General features: G+C 39.1%; 1 protein-coding gene across 7 annotated transcripts in view; it reads right to left on the bottom strand.

The window, feature by feature from the left end:
• VSNL1 (visinin like 1) overlaps window positions 1–20,139 on the bottom strand; it is a 92,402-nt gene that overhangs the window by 48,373 nt on the left and 23,890 nt on the right. For all 7 annotated transcript variants that reach the window (XM_064650585.1, XM_064650580.1, XM_064650581.1 and 4 more), the window contains exon 2: window positions 2,964–3,130. In XM_064650585.1, coding sequence (XP_064506655.1) covers window positions 2,964–3,125 — 162 coding nt within the window. In that variant the 5' untranslated portion in view covers window positions 3,126–3,130. The remainder of the gene's footprint in view (window positions 1–2,963; window positions 3,131–20,139) is intronic.

Genomic DNA, 20,139 nt, shown 5'->3' with positions numbered 1-20,139 from the left:
AAAAATGAACCAATATTTTTAATGAATCTGTTATATTGCAGAAGATGCTAAATATGCAACAGTATAAAGTATGCTTCTGCCTATTAGCTGCTTATTTAAGAGGTGTTCTTGACTAAGTATTTTTATAGACACTTCCACTAAAAGCACTGCAAATAATTTTTCTGTAGAGTCCATTTGTGTAACTGCTATTTATTTTAAGCACTGGATGATTGGTATTCATAATGGAAACTTCAATAGCAAATGTTTCCAAGCCAAACTAGAGTGATTCCCCCTTTAGTCAATACAGTCTTCATCTACATCAGTCAACAGCACAGTACAATTGATGCAAATATGTAGACTTGGTAGAGTTGGTGTGGAGGACCTGACATCCACATCACACACGTTATGGATGTTCTGATTCAGATCAAATCAAGCTTATTAGCAGGCATTAGATACAGTAACATATTAGGTGGGATCCCAGGACACCTCTAGTTACATTTCATTAACAAAAAAAAAAAAAAAAAAAAAGCAGCTCCTGTTCTCCAACATTGTACACCCCACTCTGCAATTATGATGGAAGAGAAGTGGAGACATCAAGGAAATTCACCTCAAAATATTGCTCCTCATATAATATAAAATGTTTGGGCTCTTTAAGCTGAGGATATTTTTTACTTTGTGTGAGTTAAAAAAAAAGAGCTATCTTTGCATCTTAATTATATGATCAACACCTTTTTATCAATGCATGTGACAGTGCACCACACAACACATGAACAAAGAAACAATGTCATCTTAAGTAAATATAAATCTGAAATGAAGTTTAAGTCTTGTATTTCTTTTCAAAATATATTGATCTATGGAAATCTTCTTCAATAAAATACAGTTTAGACCAACAGATAAATGTCATCTCTCCCAACTACAAGCTTGTGCAGAAGAATTACAAATCAATACATGCTTCATGTATTTTCACCCTGAACATGCTTTAAGGGGACTGAAGTGCTGTAACTGCAATCATAATGATTTGGTGCTGGTGGCTCCTCCTGGAAAGAGCAAATTTCGCATCTGGGGTTTTGTCTGCAGCCAGCAGCTGGAGCAGGCAGAATGTCCTGCACAGAAGTCGCCACCACGGCCAACACTCAGACTATTGGCTCCTCAGAGACATTATTTTACAAGCATTTCTGCAACAGAAAGAGAAGTACAGCTCTGGATTTACTACAGCTAATTGTATTTCTCCTCTGCAAAATTAGTATTTTGCCCTGTATAGACACTGTATATAGGATGGCAATAAACTGGACTAAATATATGACAGTGCCATTACACAGCAAAACTCAAAACCCACAACTACCAAAGCAAGGGAGACGATTGTATTTGATGTGCATATCTAAAGATATATGAGGCCAAAAAAACTAAAGGCTAGATATTGCAGTTTAGTAAGATTAGAAAGCTGTCTTCAAGTTTCAAGAGCGAAATACTGTTTATGCTTTTCCTGTTATTTTTTGCACTACCATTTCTGTAAACATGATATTGAATTTACTCTCTGGTATGTCTTCATGAGTAAAGTATCTTGCGAAATATCTACAAACACTTCAAATGCCCCTTTGAAGGGAGGTAGTCCTAACAGTTTTCAGCTGGTTTCAGAAGATATTTTTTTCTCACAGCACACAAAAACTATTAAAAAAAAAATTAATCCGTTTACTGTGATTTGCCAAAAAGAAAGTAATTATTGCTAAAGAGTTGACATACTTTATTAAGAATTTCATAAAGACTGTTTGCTTTTCTCAGAAACATGTATGAGAAATGACTAGATGTCTGCTCTTGCTGGAAGTGCACTCAGAAGAACTGTTTAAAATAGAAGTTATAAATTATCAGTCAATAACATGCATAATACCTGAGGCTGTAAAAATTCTTTCATCTGAAAATAACATCTATTACAAAGTCATTCATTTCTTAAGAAAAGGATTGTGAGGCAACATCTTGAGCCATAAATATTAAAATATGAAGACAGAAGCTTATTTATGCAAGCTGGAGTTGGAAGTTTTTGCTAGACCATTCATTAGAAAGAAAATGGGGTTAGGCATAATTTGCAGAATGATTGGGTTCAAGGCTGAAGAAATTTAGGAAAGAACTGTAGCATGCATTTGAGAGAAACGACAGTACCACTTGTCTGAAGAAACTGCCAGTGTGCTCAACACTAACTACTTACATTTGAAAGGCTTTTTTATTTTTATTCAGCCTCACGTATTTATGAGCTGTTCTGATCTTACTCCTCATCACTGCCATCCAATATTTCTCCTAATTAACATTACTTTGAAGTCTCTGGCCTTTAGGCAGACATTCAATTCTGAATTAAAATATAATTTTCTTTGTAACATGAATACACTTCTTATGCTACCCCCATACTCTTCTTGTTACAGAATAAATACATAATAAATGTAAGGAAAAGACTAAATTGAACTTGATAAAATAATGAAAAATAAGAAGAAAATAAACAGATCAGCCTGCTTTTCCTTTCCAATAAAATAAGAACAAAGTGACAGTAGGGAAAAAAATAAAGGCAATACTTAAAATTTATAAACAGAATTCCTTTGTGGACAGTGTGTAATTTATCTGCAGCTCATACTGCCATGAAACTTCATCACTGTCATATAAGTATGTCCAGCAATCACATGGTTTGTATTGAGCAGGACCACAACCATCTTTTGAGGGTGAAAGAGGCCCATGAATTGCAGAGCATAGAGAATATTTTTCTTGTGAATACATCACAGCTCTTTTTCTAAACTTTTGTCTCCAGTCACTGCAGTTACATGAATCTCTGGTGTGATGACAGTAGCACTTCCCATTTATCTCATCATCATTGCTTCTCCCAGTAAAGTTATTCCTTAGTCTAAACGACCAGCGATTCTTGACCACGTTTGCTTTATGTTACTGCATAACTTTTTCTGAAGTCAAATAGTAGGAACTTAGTTAAAGTAAGTTAATTAACTTACTTTTACGTAGAGCTGCTGAAACTCCTCAAGGTTCAGTCTACCACTTGGACAGTCCTTTAGAAATCCTTTGTACCACTGTTTTAGCTCGTGTTCATTGAACTCCGTGCTCTTCACCAGATCCTCCATCACCTCGGGGGCCAGTTTGCTGTTTTGTTTCCCCATTTTGCCTTGAAAATAAATGAATACAATTAGCCAAATGTGGCCATTAAACTGGAATTGACATAAAGATTGAACTTCACACTCGTACTCACTGCTGCTTTCAGTCAAACTTCCCAGATCTGTTAGTGAACATGAACCTTAGTCATACTTGAATATTGGAGGCTGGAAATATTGAAAAAGGCAATATTCTTCTTTCATTTAGGAATCTCAAGGCCTGGAGACAGACTACTTATTTGCCTTAAAATTAGGCAACATACAGCATTTTTTTACACTAAGATTGAAAAAGATTACTTAATTTTTTTCTTTGAATTTACCAAAAAAAAATCAGAAATTCAGGGATGTCCACAGAATTACTCTTTGTCTTGAAAATCTCTTCTGATATGACACCCACATTAGCACCTATTCCTCATAGGTCCAATGCTGTGGACAGAGAGGCTTGTAACATACAGCACAAGGTGTTCCACTGGGAGGAAGCAACGCAAGACTCCACACACTTGGTCTCAAAAAATGATGAAACTAAACTGGAAAAATAAACTTAATTCCTATATATTTGTACATATAAATGTATATATACACATATGTGTGCATAGATGTATATTTATATATTTAATGCATAGTTGATATGCACTAGATGGTTTACATTTCACACTGTTAACTCCGGAGATATTCAGTGCATTAATCAAATACATTTGGTATACACACTTATAAATATTAAACATAAAACAGCCAGAAATACAAAATATGCATGTATGTATAGATAAATACAGCAATTTCAGTATTACTCATGTTGGTCCTCTGAGATACTTCCACATTCTTTGACATTGCAAGAAAGACATCCTTTGACAGAACTTTAGAGAAATTCTCTTCTTTAATTTTTCCCATTCTGCTACAGTTTGCTTCATGACAGATGTCTTTCAGTTATTTTTTAGTCAGATGACAGACAACACTTAACTTGTCCTGTACAGAACTGCAAAGTGATGAATTTCTTTCCTGAGCCTAGCTTTGCATTTCCATTTTTATCTCCAGTTTAGCATCTATCTCTAATGACAGCACCACGCTGAATGCCTTGATTTCTAGTCCATACGACTACCCATTCCTGATATTAATCGACTGCTTTTGGCATATTCCCCTGTTTCAAAGGGGCAATTTCTTTCTCCTCAGAAGGACATGCTTAGTTCTATTCCAACATATCGATCTATTTATATAATTTCCTTTATGGGAACCTTCCTTGAGCAGGTGCAAAGTTAATCACTCCTCCTTCATCTTTCTGAACTACAAGAACCTGCTGCAAGGGCTCACCCAGCTGTTAACTAAGGGCAGCACACCGCTTGCTCTAAACTTATTCTGAAGCTTTGCCAGTCTCCCATTCACATGTTTTGGTAAACTTAGAACAAATATGCAAGGGTTTAACTTTCCAGTTAATTGCCACAGGAATAGCTGTACACTCAGATATCCAGAAATCAGCAGTTTTGACCGACAACTGGTTTGCAATTCACAGTATTTAGAACAATTGCCCCAGTCTTATCTCTGAAGTCCCCATCTTCTCATGTATGACATTGACCTAATTTGGCAAAATCTGAATTTAAATACCATGGAGACTACAGTATACTAATACATTTATTTCTCTAGCTCCAACTCAGATAGCTTTTACATGAAACAATGACTGGTTTATTTGTTTTAGTCTTTATGGAGCCTGTTTATTTCCCGTTTTTGTTTTGTGTTTGTTTGTTTGTTTGTTTTTGTTTAAGCTCTGTTACCTTTGCAGTAATAACGTGCTTTGCCTAGAACCCAGAAGACCTCTAATAATTCTCAGCAGTTATGGTAACTACCTTAGGTAGATTCATAAGACATCTTTTGGTTCTCTTAATTTAGCCAAGTGTTTTTTTACTTGACTCTTCATGTGGATTCTTATCCCCATTAATGTTTAACTCAACAACACCTATCAATGAAAAAAAGCATCTTCAATGAACAAAAATCAGGTGGGTTTGACTGACAATTTTTCTATAATAGCAACTTTTAAATCTTTGTTGTGTTAACTTTACAGCCCTTGGAACTGGCACTACACAGATGGAAGCAGACAGAACTGTGAATCTCAGCTCCATCTTCCGAAGTTACCTGCATTGTTTTCAATATTGTGAACATAAAACACTATAGAACATCTGTAGAACATGGAGATTAAGCATGTAAGAATACATGAATAAACACACATATCCACATGTAACCTTTTCTATCATCAGATTCAGAGAAACAAGACACCAGCTTTTTGCTTCTGTGATACGGGTCCCTAATTTTGGTCAGCTGCTTGTCTGCCACAGGTAGTCCAGTAAGTCCCAAACACCTTCCATCCATATCTGATGTACTTCACCATAGAATATCCTATAGTAAATGAAAACCACAGCTGACATTTTGATAAACACTCTCAGACACTTATTTTTTCCACAGAATCAACCTAGTATTTGAGAAAGGTATAATTTGGGACTGCTGGGTTTGGTACTTTTATTTGCTGCTCCAGCACAGCATGGTGCATAATCTGCTGGGCTCTGTTTGAGACATGCTAACCAAGCTCGTCACAATGCCTTCCTGGAATTAGAAGCATTCATTCTTTCTCCATGTTTTAAAGCTCTTTTCTTCTGGAATTGAATTACAGTCTGCAAGAAAGCTCAAGAGTCTCATATAATTATCAAATATAATCTCACACTTCTGGCTATGGGAGATCCACCTTGTTTGGGAATAAAAACTCAAATACACAGATTATCTAGTTAATCATATCCTAACATCTTCTAGAGCTTCACTGAATCTCTTATTACTACTGAAAAAGTACAGTCACCCATTAGCAATGAGTATGCTACCACCAACACATTTAGTTTTCTAAATGAAAACTATTTTTAATTAACTTATAATCATGGTTTTGCAAACATGCATTTTCTTTGTGAAAATCTACGAATACGCATTAGGAAAAGACAGGAGAGAACAGCTGCACAATCACTAAGTTTTCAAGAAGAGGAAAGATCACTCTGCAAGCATTTCTTTCTTTAGTAAATTTTACCATTTTAAACTATAAATTTGCTTCCAATTTCCATACTTCCAACCATGTAATGTGACAATTGAAACACTGTTATTCATCTTCCGTTGTGTTTTCTGGCAAAAATCATGAAAGGGAAAAGGAAAAAAAAAGCATCATGCTTTGATTTCAAGCCATTGTGGGGGAGAGATTCACAATAAACAAGGCACCAGGTATTTGAGTGCCACATAGCATCAATAAAGGTGTCAATTCTGTTCCCAATGAGGTTACTCTGGCAGGAGAATGCTTATTAATACTAACAAGGACAACACAATCCAAAGTAGAGATCAAGAAAAACAGTAAAACTCTACTGTTGTGTAGCAAGTAGCAACAGCATTGAAGGTTGAGTTTAAAAACACGTCCCTTTCCTGAAATGCTCAAAGAGGCCATCAGCTGCCCAGAGAAAACGGCTTTTGAGAAATACTTAGTAGACTAGTACTCCAGTACTTCATTAAGTAACACCTTAATTGCTGCTTTTACAGGTCCATAGGAAGGTCAGATTTAAAAGATGGAAATTTATTAAACAGCCAATCCCCAACTTGAGGCAGTCCAGGCTGTGCCAGCAGCAGGCAAGTGCAATATAAGGATGTACCTGCCTGCTCTTTGCCCTGCTGGACCTCAAGAGGCCCATGCCAGCCAGCCTGGGAAGCAGGAAAGGGCTTCAGCAGCAGCTGGAACTTACTCTAAAATGGTTCACCAGCATGGGTTAGCAAATATTTTATATGATTTTCTGGGGCCTTTAGAGGCAATGGGCATTAAGTCATCATGTAGAAAGAGGAAAACAGTTCTTCTAGTTTTAAGACCTGGTATCATTTGTTTAATAACTTTCCTGCAATGCTAGCATGTGTCCCACATGTGCTTGTGCTATTTCAAATGCTCTCCACTCTCCACCTGATCATCATCCAAACCTCCTGGCCAAGCAAGCTTTTTTTCCCTGGAATATCTTACAGCAATTCCTGCACAGGTTTATCAGGTCTGCAGTTCCCACTTGGCTTGCCAGTACTAAGCTGCCAGTGTGAGCACAGTTCTACAAAACAAGATTTTATTAAAGACGTAAGGAAAAAAATGTGAGTTCAATAGCAAAAGGTGACTTACGGAACCTTGTTTGCTGTTTAATGATTTCAAAAGATCTCCCAAACTGTTGCTAACACAGCTTCATTCGGACCGACTTCTTTCCCCTCCTCAGGGAGGAACTGCCCAGAGTTCAAAGGGACCAAGTGCAAACAAACAGAACTCTGGCTGTTCCTAAGGAAGAATGAACTGAGTGCTCCCAACGATCTTACGTTTGTGCTGAAAAAGGACCCGAATTCCACTGAGAAGACAACACCAACTACGTCCAGCCCTGTCCTTGAAAACCAGTTCTGTGTTGTTTTGCTTACTTCCCATAAATACAGTTATATAAAACCATTTCCTTTTCATGTTGCTTCAGGAAAAGTGCTGCCAGGAGGTTGAGGGAGGTGATCCTTCCCCTCTGCTCTGCACTGGTGAGACACATCTCACCAGTTCACCAGGTCACTGGATCCACTGTTGGGCTCCCCCTACCAGACAGACATGGACTTACCGGAGAGAGTCCAGCAAACAACCACAAAGGTGATAATCATTGGTCATACAAAGGAAATCTGAGACAGCTAGGGCTGTTCAGCCTGGAGAAGAGAAGGCTCAGAGGGTCTTATCAATGTGTGTCTAAACACCCAATGAAGGGAACAAATATGGCAGAGCCAGCCTCCTCTCAGGGGTGCCCAGGGAGACAAGAGGCACTGGGCACAAACTCGGGTTCAGGAAATTCTGTCTTAATGTAAGAAAATGCTTCTTTACTGTGCAGGTGATCAAACACCGGAAGAGGTTACCCAGAAAAGTTGTGGAGTCTCCATCCTTGAAGATACTCAAAACCCCACTGGACACAGTTCTGTGCAATCATCTCTAGTTGACCCTGCTTGAGCAGGGACTTGGACTTGGGCATCTTTGGAGGCCTCCTCCAGTCTTGGAGATTCTGTCATTCTGTGACACAGTTAGAGGGAAATGGGGCAGTCATACCACCTGTTTTTGGCATATGCAGTAGCTGCCTAATTTCACAAAATTCCCCCATGGATAGCTGAGAGAAAAAGTGCTCATCCAAAGGATCATTTAGAGAAGAGGTGCTGGTGACTGGTCACCTCCCTCCCCTCACTGATTCCAGGAGTGCCTTATATCCCTGGGCACAAACACCTAACTGATTGGAGCTACCCCAACTAATCCCCGTGTACTTTGGCTGCTTTGACACCTGACCATGTTCACACTCCGGTTTCCAAGTAATTCTGCATGAGCTGAAGCAGTTGGTAGTCAACTAACACCTCTGCAGCCTCGTGAGTTCTGTGCATTTGATGAATTCCCTTGTATGGTGCATGTTTTTCTTGCTCTTCGCTGGCTTTGGGAAATGGGAATGAGTCGTATGGAGTATGCCAGAAGCAAATGACAACACTCACTTTGCCAGCTCAGCTGTGCTGGCAGGCACTCATTAGGTTGGAAGGAAAACTGTGGTTCACCCCCACCCCTCTGCCCACTCTGAGCCCACAAGCTCCCACAGGAACGTGCTGACTCCTGGGGACTACGTGTGAAATCCAGGCATTGAGCAAGCAAGCATGGTGGGTGTCTTTGCAATCTTTGACACAATACAAATCTATAAACGGCACACCAAACACTGTATAGACTCCAACATACATACATACAGGTAACAAAACCCCAAACAACTAGTGCTGGGGAAAGCATATAATTTACAATAACAGAATCATTTTCATATGATTTTTAAGCAGGCTGTTTATCAAATTTCCAGCTGTGTGCTGATACTAACTCTAACTCCTGAAGATTCCCAGCATCGTTCCTTTCTCTTCAGGCTACTTCAGACACTGCCTTTTCTAACATCAATATGAAGGATAGATAGAAGCAGGCTATCAAGCCACAAAGATGCCTCATTTCTTCAAATACACTTTTTGTTTCACAGAAGAAGACGAAATTTGGAGCTGTAGCGTGTCTTTCACAGACAAAACAAACAACGACCTCATAGCCAAAGCCCCATGGATGTACATCTCCAAAGTACCCAAGGAAATGTATGTGTGGAAAAGAAGAGGAATTTTCCCATCCCCATGGAGAGAGACTCTTCACCAGGGGTTGTAGTGAAAGGACAAGGAGTAACAGTTTTATATTGAAAGAAGGTAGAGATAAGGAAGAAATTTTTTGCAATAAGGTTGCTGAGGCACTGGAACAGGTTGCTCAGAGTGGTCGATGCTCCATCCCCGGAAATGTTGAAGGCCAGGTTGGATGGGGCCCTGGGCAACCTGGTTTAGTGGAAGGTGTCCCTGCCCCTGACAGGTGGTTGGAACTAGATGATCTTTAAGGACCCTTCCAACCCAGACTATTTTATGATTCTGTTCTCCCTAGGTAATTTGTGAAGCACCTCTTCACATCAGTTGTCAACACAATTTCTAAGTCAGTTTGCATGAAGCAAGGATGATGCTGAGTCCTATACCTTGCACAGTAGAACCATACTAGAAAGCCCTTTTTTCTCCCCAAACATTCAAAAGATTAAGATATTTTAGAGAAGGTTCTGGTACTGTTGCATGATACCAGCTCTTAAGATGCTGACACCATGTAAGTACTATACTATGATTAAACCTTTTGAAAAAGGGGCCAGTCGTGTTAGAAGGAACTAGTGGTGGCAGCAGTTGTTTTTCTCCTGTCACTGTCTCTCCTGTAAGCCAGATCCTCTTCAGTGATCGGGAGCCTTTACTTAATGATGTCATGGTGTACCAGGGTGAATTTACACTGATACTTTTGGTCTGTGTTTGGCCCAAACAACTGTAAAAGTTCTGTTCTTTCCCTGCCAAGTTTTGAGAAAACAAGTACTGATAAATCGATACCTCGTCCTTGGAAAGAGAGCTTCTTGTATAAACTATATTAATTGGTGTTCTGTGATTGGTTCATCGTCTGCCAAGGACATTTGAAGGAGAAATTGAAGAAGAGGGGAGGAAGTCATGACCCCCAACTCAATTAGGGAAGATCCCCGAAGCATACTGCGCATGTGTACGGGGAATTCCAAAATTCTCACGCATGCACTGAAGGGATGCACTTGCATAATAGGCGGTGGGATGGAGGACCTCTGGCTGGGCAGTGATGGCCACACCTGCAGAGGTTGAGGTCATTCAATTAATTGTATAAAAAGCAGACAGCTCTTCTTTGGGGGGAACTAGCTTCACAATAAGGACAAGGTTGCCTTTGGCGGGGACACCTGCCACTTTGTGAACTTACTGACTCTCCAAGGATGCAGCTTCTGCTATGGGTAATTATAAGCATGCTAGGTTGGTAAGATAACTTTATGGGCAACAGCTGGGTAACTGGGGAGGTCATTCTGGGGGCTTATTTCTCTCCTCCTTCCTCCCTTTTGGGTTTGTTCACCACCCAAAAGGGTTGGCCACCTCTTGGTAATAAATATCAGTTTTGTTGAGCTTGCAACAGTGTCATGGTTTTCAAGATTCAGTATGGTCCGAACCCCTCCCTAATACACATGGCATCTGTGGCTCTCCCGCAGATGGGTTTGACCCCCATGAGTCAAAAACTCCCTCAGTTGGCTCAGTCCCATCTTCCTACTTCTTTCTTAGAACCCTTGGATCTAAACACACAGCAGCTCCACGTCTGCACTTTGCCTGCAAGAAAGAAGAGCTGCAACAACCTGTAGGAGTGGAAGATGAAAGAAATCCACCTCCAGGTGTTTGATGTCAGGACAGAAAAGCCAGGCAAAGAACACCACAGCAGACATCAGCAGAGGCACCAAGGGCAGAGTACCTGACACCATGACAGCCAAATGGGGCTGGACAATGCCAGGCACTGAGGACCCACTCTAGCTGACCCTGCTGAGCAGGGCTGACCACTGCACAGTCTTCAGAAGTCCCTGCCACCCTCCACAGTTCTGTGACTCAAGAGCTGCAGACATCCTTTCAGTAATAATTGTGGGAGAAATTGATTATCAGGTATAGGTAGAGCTAATAGACTTTTACGTTGCTGTATTGCCCATCAGTTACCTCAGGACCATGTTGTTCTCCGTACTTAGAAGCAAAACCAAGCCTGAAGGAACAGCTTTCTCCTTCAGACAATACCTGGAGCTCTCTTTTGAGTTTCTAACCAACTATGACTGAAAAATAAGAATTTACATGTGTGCGTGTACGAGGAAGAACCTCTTTACTGTGTGGGAGACTGAGCACTGGAACAGATTGCCCAGAGAGGTTGTGGAGTCTCTCTCACTGGAGATATCCAAGAATTGTGTGGATGCAATACCGTGCAACGAGCTCTAGGATGACTCCACTCAAGCAGAGAGGTTGGACCAGATGACCCACTGTGGTCCCTTCCAACCTTATCCATTCTGTGATTCTGTGTTTGCGTAACGCTATACTGCTATATACTGAAATATATAGCAGACATGATTTACAGCTGACAACATAAACCTCAAACTATGGGTGAAACAAATAGGCTAGATCCTGATTTATATTACACTACAGCAAAAACTGGAATAAATCCAGTGATTTCAGATTACTTTACTGGCTTTACCAAATATCAGATTCAGGTCCGTAATCTCTTCGTGCGAAAGAAATGGGGAAAAATATAGAGTAATTACATTAAGGAATGCAATTATCCAACCGAATTGAATAATAAATGGAGAAAAGAGGTTTAACCAAGAGAAGAGAGATATATTTTTAAATTTTATTTGAAATGAGATGGATATTCAATTAGATTCAAGCAATAAAAAACATTTGAAAGGGTAAAAGCTGTGCAGGAGGATGCTCTAACACAACAATGACTGGTATGTAGGGCTTTTTTTTTCTGGGTGACTAGGAAACTAAAACTGCATTTATCTCATTAAAAGTGTGGATTTGTTTTCTGTTGAGTCTGGAATAAAGCAAAAGGGAATTCTCTACATTTTCAATATGAAAATCAAGGGCAATACCAGATTCACCAGTAGTTCCACTGTTGATGCACTCCTGTGAGTCACAGTAGGGCTCTATTCAAAGCCCAGTGCTGAAGCTGGCAGCTTAGGTAAAAACTAACCTGGTCTGAAGAACATGGTAGGGTCTTATTTCTGCCCCCTTTCCTCATATGTATTGGGAAGTTGCTTACAAAAAGCTATAGCTAGCTCTTCTCCTTTGCAAGCGGACATGGATGGCAGGACACAGCGCAAAGCTAAGAATTACTTGAGTTGTTCAACAAGAAACAAGTGCTCAGAAGAGCTTCCAGGCTCTATGACTTAGCTTTGTACTTGGAAAGACAGGGACAAAATCCCTCTTTTGCTTGTTCTTTCTCTCAGGCTCTTTCAGACCACAAAGAGGAGAGTGTCCCCATTTCTACAGAAAGTTTAGGCTCTGAATGATCAGTTGTCCTTAAGAAAATTTTTGCTTCCTCTTTACCTTTGTTATTTGGCTTTGATGCCTGCCATAACTCAAACTTGTTTGTTTGTGAGTTTATTGCCATGTCAACCTATTTTCCAATATTTCAGTAGAATTTAGTGATTTATATGTTCTACAAAATTTAGTGATTAATTTCTGGAGAGAAAAATATGCTTGTTAATGCTGAGACAAACATGTTAAGTTCATCCGTTGCCATAGTTTCATTTTGCTACTGGCCCAGTGTCTATTGCTGGTGGTGATCAGTGAGTAACAAGAAGGTGTGAATTTAGGAAGAAGACTCATTTTTCAGCAGTGGAATATGTATTTTCTTCACAGGTCTGTTGTCCTGAATTTTTTCCTCGTAAATAATAATCTTAAAATGCCTGCAGCACATTTACTGTACCTTTCCCTAATAATTCATATGCTGAATACCATTGCAATCACCTAATTATCCAGAATGCTCCAATATCAGAGCCTTGATTGCTGTGACAAGTTTGTTTTGTACCTTTTATGAAATATAAGAGTTTTTGATTGCTTTCTCTGAGGTTTTATTCTAGAATATGGTTTCCAATAAGCTTTCCCTCATGAGATGTGAAATCTGGAGCCTCCTGGACATCACTACTTCAGAGTGGCCACTGGAACAAGTTACATATCAGCACTGATAGTCACTTTCTAAGCCGTGCATTTCAAAAGAGTCGTTCATACAATTTTAGATATTTCAGAGATCTATCCACTATTCAGTACTCCACCTTTTCGGGGATAATTTCTGCAAACAACTCTTTTTTAGGAGAAGACTGACAGGGCATGCATGCACATTATAATTTCTCTGAGTAGGTTCCAGTCTTATTCTGGAACCATGGGACAACATTTGTGTAGATTGCAAACACCCATCTAGTTTTGATATGTCGAACTGTATCAACATTTCCTCTGTCTGAGATACAGAATTTTTGTCAATTCGTAGAGACTAGTGTGAATTAAAATTCTGCTTTTCTTTGAGTTAAAGATTATTGAAGGTTCATGCTTGGGGATAACGTTTTTTAAACTTTAGCCATTGCCTTGACCTCATTTACATATATGCACATTTTTTCCTTAGTTTTTCATTTGTTTCTAGATATTCATTTATTTTGTCATAAAGTTATCAAAAAGTATTACGTGTTTTCTCTCCACTTGTATTACATTCTGATTTGCTATCAGTTTTCCATATTGTTAGTTTGAAATGTAACTGTACTCTGGTTTGATACGTGCAAAGCCAAACTCCTTAAGTTGGTATTGTCACTAAGAAGTACTTTCACTGTTCACCTTTCAGCCTCATTTTAATTTGAGTTTGAATCCATCAGATGCCTTTATAGGACTGCATCTCTGACTCATAAGTCACTGGGCTTTGCTTAATGGTACAAGATTCACTCTTCATTTATATCCATATTCCTCATCACTCTTTTGAGTGCACTCAATTAGTGCACTCTTTCTGCAAAGGTGCACTAATTGAATCAAATGTTTGATGCTTAAAAAGTCAGTTGTCTTTGGTCCCTCTGCAGTCAATGGAGATGGCCAGAAATTTCAGTGTGATTCACCCCATACAGAGATGTCTGAAAGCGGCAGGATGAATATATGCATGAGTATTTTAAGACAGAATGAATCACCAAGTGTCTCTTTCTTTCTGCTGCATGTAGAGGCAGCCTTGTAAACTTAGATCTGAAACTGGATTTCTAAATGCTTAAAGTGACACAAGAAAAATCCTGCCTTGCTTATTGACAGTGGATAACCTAATGCTGTTCCTGATCTCACTGGGAAACACATACATTTGCCAAAGTAGACTTTTATTCCTATACATCTCAATACTTATTCAGGTTTGATTAATGTCATGACAAGTGTAATATTCTGGTGTACCACATACAGGCAGTCCTTTCTAAAATGCTATTTACTTCCATCAAAGACGTGGAAAAACTCTTTTCCACCCTTTTCCAGGCCTCCTCAAACCAAAATAGTTTTAAGTAGCTGAACTGCAGAGATCAAGCTGTTCAGGATTGTTTCTTTATGTCCATGTCATTCCCTGCTTTTTCTTCAGTATAGTTCTCAAGTCCTTGCCTCAAAGAGTAAGATAAATAATTCTTCTTATTATTAAATACAACATTCTATTGTAACAAATTTCACTCTGATCATGTAAATGCTAAATTACATTCTCCAACCCACCTCTAACATCCAACTCTCTCTTTACCCAACACAGTCCCTTTAGCAGCCCCGTCCAATAATGCAAGACCCTGTCTCATTGCTCTGAATTCACAGGGAGAAGAAGGTATGGTGAGCACTGTATGGCCATCCTGCAGACTCTGCTGGAATTAACAGCAGCCAAGATCAGTGATTGGATTGTTTTCTCTCTGATCCCAACTTACACAGCAGTGACAGGGTCTCTTTTTCATCTCCTTCATGCTTCTGTGTCCTGTAATGACAACTATACATCAGCATATGGGCTACAAATAGTGTTGTGATAACTGAAATAAATATAAGCTAACACATAAAGATACACTTTAAAGCTTTTGCTTCCATTCCATTTCTGCCTGAAAAGGAGCATCCCAGACTGGAGTTAGCTCGCTTTTGCACACCCATCTATGACTGCCGTCATTGAGCTGATTTCAACAGATTGTTTTGACCTATGGGCTAAAAAACTACATTACTAAAACCCACATGGCTGTATTATGGCAGATATTAACAGAAGCAGTTAGCAGGAAAGGAGATTACAGCTTTTTATTTTACTAAAAACCTTTCAAAATCAAAATAAAGTGTTTACATCATTGTGGCTAGTGATCCATTGGCGCAATGCTCACCCCAAATTCATTATAAACAAATCGTCAGAACTATCCCTTGTGACTGCTTCAGATGGAGCATGATTAAATGCAGAGGAAAGACATTACTGAGAAGATGAATCATAATTCTGCAGAATGAAATCAATGGCTTTACACTTTTCAGTTGGACGTTGAGGGGTGATCAAAAATGTTACTCATACAAACAAGTGAGCAAATGAATCACACACACAGCTTGAACAGGAAAAATATACTTAAAATTCACACAGCAATAACACCAACTATCAAGGAAACACGGAAGAAAACCTGAAAATATTTTCCTAAGGTAGAATTTTCAAACTTTGAAATGCAAAGTTTTTCCATTACTTTTGATATTATGGTTTGGAATAAATGTAATAAATTTTAGAGTTGTTGGATGGCTCATTTGAAGTAAAATTTTAATACCTTCAATCCAGCACTAAGCAGACAGGTTGGCAACCACCTCACAGCAATAAGGATGAGATGACCTAATTGGTATGACTTAAGCCACTCCAGTCACCTCAGCTGTCTGGACACATGTTGATGTCTCAGACACCTTAGGTCCTTACAGATGGCATCAGACACCTCTGCTTAAGCAGCTGAATCAGGTGAATGTGATCTTGCCCTCATAATTTAGACAGTTAACTCAGAATCATAGAATTCTTTAGGTTAGAAAAGCCCTCTAAGATCATCAATTCCAACAGCTAACCCAGTAACACTGTGTTCAGCTCTAAACCATATCCTCAAGTGCCACACCCATGTGCCTTCTGAACACTTCCAGGGATGGTGATAGCATCACTTCCATAGCCAGCCTCTTTCAATGTCTGACCACCCTTTGAGTGAAGAAATTTTTCCTGATATCCAAACCTCCCCTAATGCAACCTGAGGCCATTTTCTCTCAACCTGTCACTTGTTTCCTGGGAGAAGACCAACACTTACCACACACTTGAACCTAACAAATCAGTTAAATGACACGTTGCCCTGTTTTGATAGCAGAGAAAAGCCATCATAGAGAAACCCTGCTCGCTGAAATAAATTCATCAGGCTTCTATCTATAGGCTCTCCCTCTGGAGTCCATGAAAAATGCCTTAATCCCCACTTGTTTCTGAAGGTTGAATCTGAAGGTTGGATGGGAAATAAGATGTTTCTGATCTCACTTAACAGGCTGATGCTGTTGTGCTATGCTATGTTAGACAACAAGCTGTCAGCCCTCCTGTCCACTCAAACCAACACACACACAACCAGCAAGGAGTGCACGTGCAGCCAGGACAGGTCAGCAGTGCCCAAGACAGAGCTGCCAGGCTCACCTGTTCTTTGTGCCTATGCACAGATCCAATCACAGAATCAGAGAATCGCTCAGGTCGGAAAAGATCTTTAAGAACACAGAGCCCAACCATTAACCCAGCACTGCCAAGTCCCCCACTGTACCCCCTTTGCTGTTTCATAATGCACAGGAGGTCCAAATCATAGTTGATCTCCAAGTCATTTCTGAGCCTTGACTAGTATCGTTAAAGGATATTGGAGCAAAAAAGGTCAAAGCTGGGAATGTACGAACTGGTCCTACTAGGACTGAATTTAGAAGTATTCACTGTGCTTCCTCCTTTAGAAGATCCTCTTTCCAGAGCTGCCAATCCAATTCTGTCATAAAGCACACAATTGATTAAACGTAAAAATTACTTTAATGCAGACTGAGAACATGAGTTCTTTAGTACTGAATATCTCTGTTACATAGGCAAACCCAGCATCAAAAAACAATAATGCATGTAACCATTACCTAGTATTTCCTCATTAATTAGCACACTGCTCTTTGAAATCACTGATAGATAACATAGACAAGTCTCACAAACCTTTCTTCCTGGAAAAATGTAAGTATTTTTACAGATGATAGAGCTGCTAGCAAGGTTATATATTGAGGGGAAAAAAGAATGCATTCATTAATATTGATAGAAATTGCAAAATGAGTAAAAAGGACAAAGCAAAAGGAATGCTGGCTGTCTCAGAGGAGACTCTATGTCCCCAGTACAGGAACCTCATTATTATTTCATGATCTTAATGGCAAGCCTCTGAGCTTTGCGTATGTCCTTCATAACTAAAAATTAATTACAAACACAATCCAGTAATTCTTCGCAATGCAGCAATTGAAAGCCATTAGCAATTTCTTCTAGTTTTGACTTCATTTATACAGTACAATAGTTCTGCAACAGAGCAAGGTAAAACGTACAACTTTCTATGAGTCTCAAATATGAATCACAGCATATGGTATTTCTGTTAAAAGATAAGCCAGAGGGAGGCAGGAAGGGAGAGAAAGAAAGCCTCTCATGCTAAAGGACTTCACAGTTTTATCATTTCATACATTAAAAATAATTGGAACAATTTCTTCCAACTGTTTTTCAATGAGGGTTCTATTGGAATAAATTTTTATAAAAACTGGCTGTTGCCATGCCATCACAAAACTGATAAATCGCTCAGCTGAATCTGTTTGTGCACACATGCCTTTTTTTTTTTTTGTAATATAATAAAAGGTATTTAAAAAAAAAAAGAAAAGAGCTACATACAGTCTAAATTTTGGTAGCATTTATCATGGCCAAGAATAATAAAATCTATACTGAAGAAAGGGGAGAAAACCAAAGAGACCTATACAATGCACCACACATTTGTAATACTACATCATCCATGAGAACTTCAGTGCCTCATCCTGCAAAGGACAACAGGCAAGGTACACAAGTCTATTGTGTACTGAGCTTTTTTGATTTAAAGAGATGCCTGCTTTTCAGATCACTTTCTAAAATGTTTGTTTATCTAGAACACATCTCAGGAATTATATTTTTGCTGATGACAAAAAAAAAAAGAAAGCAACATTTTTGATTTGGATATCAGTGCATGAAGAACTCCTTCAGCAAAGCACATGGAAAGCTGTTACAAAGGAACAGCTCTGGGACAGGCCATAGCAATACACTGGACAAAATCATTGGACAAAAAAAAAAAAAGACAATGGTGATGCAGATAAACATATGAAAGAAAACAAATGAAAGCTATATAAGGATTTAAATTGTTAAGAAATTCACAAAAAATACTTCTGAATTCCTTCAGTTTATCAACTACCAGGAAAAAGCAATTGATAGAGGTTGCTAAGCCCAGACAAGCTGACTCAGAAATCTTTTCAAAGGTCTCAAAATTGCAAATCTAAAATATCAGCCTGCAGTTCCATTAAATTGCCTAGGAAAATAAAATTTTGTTCTGATTCACTATCTACCTTTGTTAGATAAGGACCCCCTCAGGAAACTATTTTAGAACACCTAGCAAGAAAAAGACATTATTGTAGGCTATGTACCCTGGAAAGCATGACATATAGCTCTAATTCTCAAGGGGTAGGATGTTTTTCTCTAACTTAGGGCTGTCTGTCATTGAGTTGACCATGGGAATAGTTCAGGTCTATGGAAGCAAACTACAAGGGTGCTGGATAAAAAAGGAAAAGTAAGCATAAAAAGATGTGTTCATTTTAAAGCAGAGTTGGACTTGCAGAAACAGCCCTGAGGCTCTTTTTGAAGCCAATCAGGGAGGATGTCCCCAAAATGAGGAGGGAATTGTTGGAGGTAACAGGCAAGGACAGAGAGCCTGGACAGCCTTCACACAGCTGTGCCTTTTGCAGCAACTGCTGCTCCCAGGTGACAAGATACAGCAGTGGGTGAAATATTTTTATTCCCAACCATGATACTAAGCAGCTGTAACTGCACTGGCAGCTACCCTGGACTATTTAAGTCCATAGAATCTGGAAAGCTAGAAATATAAAACACTGCCTTCCTTGGCATTACCTCATGATTACTTCACTCATCACTGGAGAATGTGGAGGCAAAAAGGTTTAAGATAAAAATGCTTGTTGCTCTCTCTAATGATTCCAGAGTCTGACAGTGACTTTGGGGATGATATAATCTCCTTCATATATCCTATACTTCTGCAATAAGGTGCAAAAATTAAACTGCTGCTAACAAAGAACAAAAATATCCTAATGACAAATAGAAAAATATTCTTTCTATATAATCAAACACCCTCTTCACCACTGAATTCCACCCACAGCTTTTTTAACAGCAAAACAGACATCTCCAGATAGCGATTCAGCAAGTAGATCTAAGACACTTCTCCTAGGATGGGATGAGTCATACTTTGGAGGTGCTGTTCTCTCTCCATTGACTCTCCAGACTGTCATGTCTAATAATCACTGATTAAATTAGCTTTCCTGAATTTGTCTGATCCCTTTTTGGCCACATTTATATCTCGGTCTCCACAACATCCTGTGGAAATCAGTTTCATAATTTAATTAAATGTTATACAATAATTTCATTGGTGACCCTCTTTCTTGCACTGTGAGAAACAGTGACTATTTCTTATTCACCTGCTCCTCATCAGGCATGAAACAGCCAGACCCTTTCTAGCCTATGCTCCACGTTTCTAAACAATTTTACTCCCTTTTTCTAGGCTTTTTACAAATTTACTAATTCTGTATCGTACAAGTGACTATAATTACAGATACGATGCTCCACATGCTTATACAATACAATATGTTTCTACTGTCCTAGTACTTCCTAGCCATTTAAACTGCTATTTGACATGAACAGGTAATTTCAGAGATCTGTCCTCATTAATGCCCAGTTCCTCTCCTGATTTCTACAGGTTAAACTATAGTCATCAACATACTTTGTCCCACAGACATTACCTTCCTCCTTCTGCCAACAAAT

This window comes from Pseudopipra pipra, chromosome 3, assembly GCF_036250125.1.
Source record: "Pseudopipra pipra isolate bDixPip1 chromosome 3, bDixPip1.hap1, whole genome shotgun sequence".
NCBI classification, from domain to species: Eukaryota; Metazoa; Chordata; class Aves; order Passeriformes; family Pipridae; genus Pseudopipra; species Pseudopipra pipra.
The sequence above is the reverse complement of the archived record's forward strand: the minus strand, read 5'-3'. Positions and strand labels throughout refer to the sequence as shown.